Source organism: Suricata suricatta, chromosome 1 (genome assembly GCF_006229205.1).
Source record: "Suricata suricatta isolate VVHF042 chromosome 1, meerkat_22Aug2017_6uvM2_HiC, whole genome shotgun sequence".
NCBI lineage: Eukaryota > Metazoa > Chordata > Mammalia > Carnivora > Herpestidae > Suricata > Suricata suricatta.
Window position 1 is genome coordinate 59,814,428 of NC_043700.1, and position 8,654 is coordinate 59,823,081.

The window sequence follows — 8,654 nt, forward strand, 5'->3', positions numbered from 1 at the left end:
GTCTATGTCTGTCCTTGTCAGCAGGTTCAGGCAAAAGGGGAAAGGTCTATGTTTGGTCCTGTCACAGGTCAACAAAGAAGTCACAGAGACTCTTACAGAAGTCTTGAGAAAGAATGGACATCTTATCTACATCATATGGGGAAAGGTGGTTCTTTGTGGTAAGCCATTTCCCAGAACACAAGAGTCAGGGGGTTTTGAAATAAAAGTTGGGAGGATTTCTTAACTATAACTGTTTTCAGACGCAAAGAGCTCAGGTAAACACAACATTGTCAGTGTTTTCTTCTGGGTTGACTTTAAAGAAAGCGTAGGACCAAAATTCTGGCCCACTCTTCTGGTGGGTAGACTTGACAGCATGTATCCAGCTCATTTCTTGGATGATAACTGATGGTGGCAAACACTGTTGAGGATATACCTCTGTAACAGGAAACTTCTTTTTAATCTGAGCATACTGGTATTGGAAAAGTAATTTAAGGTGAATCTACTTCCAGGGCAAAATTTAATAGGAGATAGCAACAAAAGTTAGAATGGACTTCTACTGTGATAAATAAAACTTAAAATGATACAAATAAATATATTGTCTCATTTAACAAAATGCAACTTGTAATTCCAACTGCAGGCTAATTTTAGAACAAGGAATGGATGAGATGTTGATTTGGGGGCATCTCTTTCCTGACACTTGTGTCATACACAGCTCCACACAATACTCTTCTATTTGCCATTTAAAGAGGACAGTTTTATAGAGGATTTCATTTGCAAAAAAAAAAAAAAAAAAAAATTCAAGGCTTTGTCAATTTTCTGAAATCTTTCAATTCTTTTGTATTCACTTTATTCTTTTTGGAAATGCCTGTGTATTCTCCTCTTTTTCATTTTTCTAGATCTAATTCAGTCAAATATTCATTTGTGAATGGCTTTGCCTGAGCAATTCCAGTAGTCCTTACCCTTCCCTTCCATCAGATTGATACCTTTTGTATGTGATGTCACCTTGTAGTTGACTTATTTTGAATGTATTCTATAGTCGGATATTTAAAACAAAGACATTTACCTGGTACATGAATGGTTTATGTGAAAACAAATTGTCTTGGCTCTGTAGTAAATATTTTCCTCTGCTTTATAAAGACCTTCATTGCTCTATCTAAATTCCTAATTATGAAGACTTCAAAAGAGAAAACCCCAATAACAGGCACCCTTCTGTGGTTTGCATGCTTTATTTCTCACTTCAACTCTATGAGGCAGGTGTTATTACCATCCCCAGGACACAGATGAAAAGATGGAAGTTTTGAGAATTTGTATAATTTGCTCGAAGTTACAGAATCACCAAATGGCAGAGCCAGGACAGGAATGAAGGAATGATTAGTAACTCGGTTTGTACTTGTGGCTGAAATGGAACACTCGGCTTCTCATCACCAGCCCACCCATTTCTGTTTCCCACCCTTACTTTTCTCTTCATCTAGATTCCCTTATCTACTTATTGGAAATTTAGTTTTATCTTGTTATATATTTTTAGCCAATTAAAGTCCTTAGTAGGAATAAAAAGAGGTATATATGCATTTTTTCTTTTTTTTAAGTTACAATTATTTTTAAGTTTATTTATTTATTTTAAGAGAGAAACAGAGAAAGCATGCAAATTGAGGTGGGGGGAATGCGCAGAGAGGGAGAGGGAGAGAGAGAGAATCCCAAACAGGTTCTGCACTTTTAGGGCAGATCCTGATGTGGGGCTTGAACCCACAAGCTGTGAGATCATGACCTGACCGAAGCCAAGAGTCAGATGCTTAACTGAGTGAGCCACCCAGGCATCCTTTCTTCTCCTTCTCCTTCTCCTTCTCCTTCTCCTTCTCCTTCTCCTTCTCCTTCTCCTTCTCCTTCTCCTTCTCCTTCTCCTTCTCCTTCTTCTTCTTCTTCTTCTTTTCTCCTCCTCCTCCTCCTCCTCCTCCTCCTCCTCCTCCTCCTTCTTTTAAAGCAAGTATCTTTTTCAAGATAATATGGAAAGAAAGTAGGCAGGTTCCATATATAGGTTCTCAAGTCCTCTAATCCAGAGCTCAACTTCGGCTCTGTCGATTATTAGCTGAGTGATCTAAGGTTAAGGTTTAAAGTTTCAGTGTAAAATAGTGAGGTTATTATTTGCCGTCTCATAGGATTGTTTTAAAATTGAACAAAATAATACATCTAAAGCATTTAGCATCCTGCCTCTTACATGGCAGGCCCCTACGAAGCGTTGTCACCATGAGTGTGTTCATGCTGACAGTGAGAAGGGGTGGTCTGGTAACCAGTGTCCTGGACGGGGAGGAAGCAGTTCCGCTTGATTCTAAGTTCTACGTCTATGATGTAACTTACATTTTTCTCTATTTTTAAGTCATCAATTACTTTTTTTCAGGTTGACTAGATTCTTAAAATATCTTTGGAAAGGCACTTTGTGAACTCATTCTATAATCAGTAAGCTATACAAGTATTTCATTATTTTAAAGACAATATAGCAGTGAAGTAGGCACCCACGAACCTCAAAGGAAAACAGTAATAGGCTTGAGATAATGCCTTTTGGGTGCTTGTGTAAGGCTAGAATACGTTAGTGTCATTCTGAAGTCCACAGAGGGACTTTTGATCATGGTGGTGGTAGATAAAGCTTCAATGAACAGTCAAGAAGATTTCTTTGGGGCTTCATGATTTTCAATAGTCAGTAAATTCTGTTCTTTTTTGAATTTACAAAGTTACAAATAAGAGCTATACACACTTTAAGGTTTAACTTTAAATTTTAAAGCATAGATTACGGTCAAGAACAAAATCAACATTCTTTAGTACCTCTAAATGGTCAGTGAGCAATATAAATTCATTTAGAGAGCAAAATAGCCGAACCTTTCCTTACAGTGAGAAGATTGCTGGATTGACAGTATTAGAAATGTTTTATCTGGGGGTGCCTGGGTGGCTCAGTCGGTCAGGTGTACGACTTCGGCTCAGGTCACCATCTCATGGTTCATGAGTTCTAGCCCCAAGTCAGGCTCTGTGCTGACAGCTCAGAGCCTGGAGCCTGCTTTGGATTCTGTGTCTCCCTCTCTCTCTGACCTTCCTCTGCTCACGCTGTCTGTCTTTCTCTCTCAAAATTAAAAAAAATAATAATAAATAAATAGGGACACAAAACTTGAGAGACTATTGAATACTGGAAACGAACTGAGGGCTGAAGGGGAAGGGGGAGGGGGGGAAAGAGGTGGTGGTGATGGAGGAGGGCACTTGTGGGGAAGAGCACTGGGTGTTGTATCAAAACCAATTTGACAATAAACTAATTAAAAAATAAATAAAACATTAAAAAAACAAACAAAAAGAAATGTTTTATCTGGAGACTTTATGGTAACAAGAAAAAATTGTGGGTTATTGGTCAGTTTCTCAACAAATAAACTTTCCTGAAATATTTAAGACTTTGTCATACCTTATATCTTTTTTTTGTGGGGGGGGTAAGCTTATTTATTTATTTTGAGAGAACAACCAAGCCCATCTTTAACTAATGTAATGTGGAGCAGGAAAATGACTTAGGGACTCCATTTATGTTTCCTAATCTGCATGTCAGTATGAATTGGACTATCTATATAGGGTGACTTCTGTTTTCTACTTCTGTTAAATGTTGTATTGTCAATATCGTTTTCTTTCACAGCGAGAACTTCTTTTAAAGCCAAAAATTAATGGAGGGGTATCACAATTGTAGGAGATACAAGTTTCTTTTTACGATTTTTATCTCGTTCTCTACAAATATGTATAACTCCCCTGGCGTATCATATATATGTAAACTTTTTGGTCTTAAAAATGGCCAGGTACCATCAATTTTGTATCAGGCTATACAGAGAAATACCAAGCACAACCACTTAAATTGTTAACAATTGTTATTATTGGCAATGTGTAAACATGTGGCTTTGAGTTTTTAAAATATTTCTGTCGGAGCGCCTGGGTGGCTCAGTCACTTAAGTATCTGACTTCGGCTGAAGTCATGATCTCGCAGTTTGTGGGTTCGAGCCCCGCATCGGGCTCTGTGCTGACAAGCTCAGAGCCTGGAGCCTGCTTCAGATGTCTCCCCCTCTCTTGGCCCCTACCATGCTCATGCTCTGTCTCTCTCTGTCTTTCAATAATAAACATTAAAAAATTAAAACTATATATTTCTATTTTTCAAATGTTTAGGCTTTGACAAGAAATCATTAGAAAAAACTCAAATCCTTTCCCTTCCCATGTATAGTTGAATACACACACACTTTCTCTCTCTCTCTACTATACTGTACTATAATGGAATTTGCTTCTGGTAAATTTGTGTTTATCTGGTAAAAAAATACCTTTAAAACTTTTAAGAACATTTTGCTTTTTGTACATTTTATATGTCTGTTTGAAGACAGGGAAGGGAGGCTGGTGAAAGTTAAAATTAGATAAACAAACAAGCAAACATATATATCTATATGTATATTAGGTTCAGGGCATAAGATCTGCCAAATTCTGGGATTAGAAGTCATGTGATGAACTTTTCCATTTTCATACTTCTTAAAAATAGTGGTAAAGTGGCACAATAAGAAACTCTATTCCCCCCTTCCTCTCATACACACGCCACATCCCAGAACAAATGCATCCTCACATGCAAAATAGAAACCAAACCAATCAAATCATACAAAAAGGTGATCAGAAAAGGAAGGAAATAGAGACTAACCACAAAGAGCTTTTTCTTTACCTTCATTCCTCTCGTCTGGGTTAGTGTAGATGGAAGCCAGAGTAAATAAGGAAAAGATAACAAAAGCCAATAAAATGAACGCGATTTCCAGGCTGGTGAATGGAAGCTCCATGAGCCACCACAAACTTCTTCACCTGCAACAGAAACCAAACATTGACCTAGCACACTCTCCTCTGGAGAGCTAGTTCAACAATTATTTTTTTAAAGAATTAAATACTTGTGAAATTTGCTGAAACTTCTTAAAATACTCTTGTGCATCTGGAAAAATACAAGTTGGTTCTGGCAAAAATGGAGCACGCTGTCATTTTTTGAAATTTGGCATAACTATTGGTATAACTGAATGTACACCTTTACTCTGCAGATTGGAAGAGAACATGAAAGTCTGAATAACAGAGTCAGTGTATGTTTATGTACATTTGTGAGTAGTAATGTTGCTATCTATCTGACATGACTATACCCAGTTTCTGAGTAAAGTCTCTTTGGTTCATGTACCTGAAATTACTTAGCATCGTTAGGTAGGAGATAAATATACCACTGAAGCAATTCTTAGTGAAATAAACCATAGACCTCAGAGTAGCCTGAACAAACCTAACCCAACCCAAATATGTTGACAATTCAACCACAGAACTTCCAATTTCAGACTCAAAAAAGCAGAGCTCTTAAATTTAGAAAGGAACTAGTTATTCTATTGGGGGAAAATGATAGCATTAGCTAGTTGGAAGTAACCTCCTTTTCTGTCTTTCTGTCTTTCGGTGTTTGCTATACAAATGTCAAATATTGAAACCACTGCAGATGTATGTAGGAATGTTATAATTTTCAGAATACCCAGAGAATGAGATTTCACATCTTTCCACTGTAACTTATCTCAAATTCATCATTTACTGTCTATTTTGCATAGGTGATTTACTGAGGTCTTTCACCTAAAATCTGTTTCCTTTGAATGTATTTTTAAAATGATTACATCAGACCCTGTAGAGTGTGCTACATCAGAACAGAGGTGGGTGAAGGAGTCATGAGTTCTTAAAAATCTTTTGGTTTTCATAAGTTTCTTTTCTTTCAGACATATATATTTTTTTAATATTTATTTTTGAGAGAGAGAGAGAGAGGGAGGGATGGAGAGAGAGAGAATCCCAAGGTGACTTCATACTGTCAGCACAGAGCTCAGTGCAGGACTCCAACTCCCGAACGGACCTGAGCTGAAATCTAAGGTCAGACGTTTAACTGACTGAGCCACCCAGGTGCCTCTGGACATATTTTTTATATTTGACAATAGTTGGGGAAATATTGATCAGAGTTCTATAGCTTTTCGTGCTTTGTAGGACAGAACTTGTACACGGAATTTCTGTGTCATAGTTATACCTGTTTTAAAATATAAAATACAAAGCTTACTACCATGGGGGGTTAAAATATATCTTAAAACCTTTTTATAGGATTGCATGTTGCTTTAGTTTATTTCGGTTAGCAGACACCCAGCTTTCTAGAGTGCTACTCCACTAATACGTGTTTAACAATTCTTGAATTGATGGAAATTTGGGCTCTAATTTTTTTTTTATCATTACCAACAATGCAGCAGAAAATATTTTTTGTAAATATAACTTTGCACACAGGTTTTCTCTAGAAAGGATTTATAGAAGTAGAATTGCTGGATCTATACAATTTTGAAAAACGAATTCTTCATAAATTTCCTTGGAATTTGTAACCATACCAGTACAAGGTGCTGATATGTAAAGGACTCTTTCCCCAGTGTTTCCTCACTGCTCTCTCTTTAGTGTTTTTTCAATTTGATATTAAAAATACCATCTCTGTTTAAATTGGCTTTTTACTGATTTTAGTGAGGTTGAATATTTTTTTTACCTATTGACTACTTATATAGTTTGCTCGGGGAAAGCCTTGTTCATATCCTTTAAGACTAAACATTTGTAACTTCCCACTGACTTGTAGACACTCTTTATGTATTTTGGATATATACACCATTACCTTCTATCTATTTTTTTGTTTTCATTTATGGTATCTTTTGTTATTTAGATTTTAAAAGAATTTATTTTTATGAAGTTAAATCCATCTTGGCTGAAAAATCCTTGTCCATTTCTGGTCCCATTCCTAGTTCTTTCTGGGGTATTGCCATCTCTGGGGTAGGAATTTGAGGTTAGTTATTAGGCATGACTGCCGCTGCCCTGTTAAAGCATTGGAGATGCCACCCAGCCTGCCTCACCATTGCTCCTTATCATCCCTGCCACATTAAAGCCCAGGCTCACAGTTACATTCAGAGATGGAGCAGGCATGGGAAGGAGCTGTCCAACACAGCAATCAAGAAAGTAGAAATGGGAAAATAAAACGTAAGAAAAAGTGAATAAATTATTTTCTGTGATGTCCAATGCCTCTAGGCATAGGTGAATTCTGTTTCTTTCTCTAAGAAGGTGTTGAAGTGTTTTTAGTATCACCATTGTGTTCCCAAAACCCAAGGTATGTGTCTGTGAGTATAGAGAGAATCTGGTAAATCATGTTGAAATTAACAGTCTAGGAAGTATTATAGGAACTGGCTGATATTAAGTCACTTTGGCATATATAAGCAGAATTTAATGATGTATTCAAAGGCATGACTCTTTGTAATAAGTGAAGAAATGTTTTGTGATTTTTGTAGTACATCAACATGTTATTGACTGCTTCCAGAGTCACATATACTTTTTCTCTCTACATAATTGTGTTGTTTTTTAGAGAAAGCATGCAAGTGGGGGAGAGGGGCAGAAGGAGAGAGAAAGAATCTTAAGCAGGCTCCATGCTCAGTGTGGAGCCCAACACAGGGCTCGATCCCATGACCCTGGGATCATGACCTGAGCCAAAATCAAGAGTCGGACACTCAACTGACTGAGCCAGCGATGGAGCCAGCCCATAATTTGAATTTGTTAAAAATAAGAAATACTGAAGAGATAGTACAGAGAAGTCCATATATTCTCTCTTCTCCCTATCATTTCTCCTATTATTAACATCTTGGATTAGTGTGGTACATTTGTTACAATTAACGAACCAACATTCAGACATTATAATAGCAATTTACATTAAGGTTCACTCTTTGCGCTGTACTGTTCTAAGGGCTTTGGCAAACTCATTCCAACCTCATGACAATATCACACAGAATGGTTTCTTTTGTGCTTCACTTATTCATCCCTCTCTTTCCTCTTTCTCAACCCCTGGCAATCACTAAACTCCTTACAATTGTCATATGATATGAATCATACAGTACATAGCCTTTTCTTTCACTTAACAAAACACATTCAAAGTACTCCATGTCTTTTCATGGCTTGATAGCTCATTTTCTGTTACCACTGAATAATATTCCATTATATGGATGTGCTACAGTTTGTTTACCCATTCATCTATTGGAAGACATCTTGGTTGCTAATAGTTTTGGTGATTATGAATAAAGCTGCTATAAGCATTCTAGTGCAGGTTTCTGGGTGGGCAAGATTTTTCCATTTATAAAGGAAAGTTTTTGATGGATTGTGTGGGAAGACTTTGTTTAGCTTCATAGGAAACATCCAGTTTATCTTTTGAAGTGGCTGTACTATTTTGCATTTCTATTAGCAATGAACGAGCACTCTTACTGCTCTGTATCTTTGTGTCCATTTGGTCTTGTCATTGTTTTTTTCTATTTTAATCATTCTAATGGTAGCATGTCATTGTTTTAACTTGCAGTTCTTTTGTGTGTGTGTGTGTGTGTGTGTGTGTGTGTATAGCAGACTTTACTGAAGATTTGGGGAGACAAAGGGGGGGTTACATAGCAAAAATACAAAAAAACCTTAAAGTTGAATATTAGATATCCATGAGCTTAAAAATAAAAAGACCTTTAGCCATTTCCACCCACTGGGCTCCAGCCTTCTGCAAAGGGGCCGGACCACCTCCCCCATTCTCTCTCGGGAAGTAAACAAATCTGAATTCCGGACAGTCTCTTACTCAGAGTGGCTTA

General features: G+C 37.1%; 1 protein-coding gene across 1 annotated transcript in view; it reads right to left on the bottom strand.

Annotated features, from left to right (window-relative positions):
• Positions 1 to 1,865: 1,865 nt before the first annotated feature.
• The window catches only part of SMIM31 (small integral membrane protein 31), a gene marked incomplete at its 3' end in the record, with an annotated part of 12,011 nt that continues 5,222 nt past the window's right edge, over positions 1,866 to 8,654 (bottom strand). Inside the window, exons 2-4 of the mRNA XM_029949412.1 lie at positions 4,691 to 4,824; positions 4,071 to 4,082; positions 1,866 to 1,906 (exon numbers count right to left, since the gene is read on the bottom strand). Of these exons, the coding sequence (XP_029805272.1) occupies positions 1,866 to 1,906; positions 4,071 to 4,082; positions 4,691 to 4,802 (165 nt within the window). The remainder of the gene's footprint in view (positions 1,907 to 4,070; positions 4,083 to 4,690; positions 4,825 to 8,654) is intronic.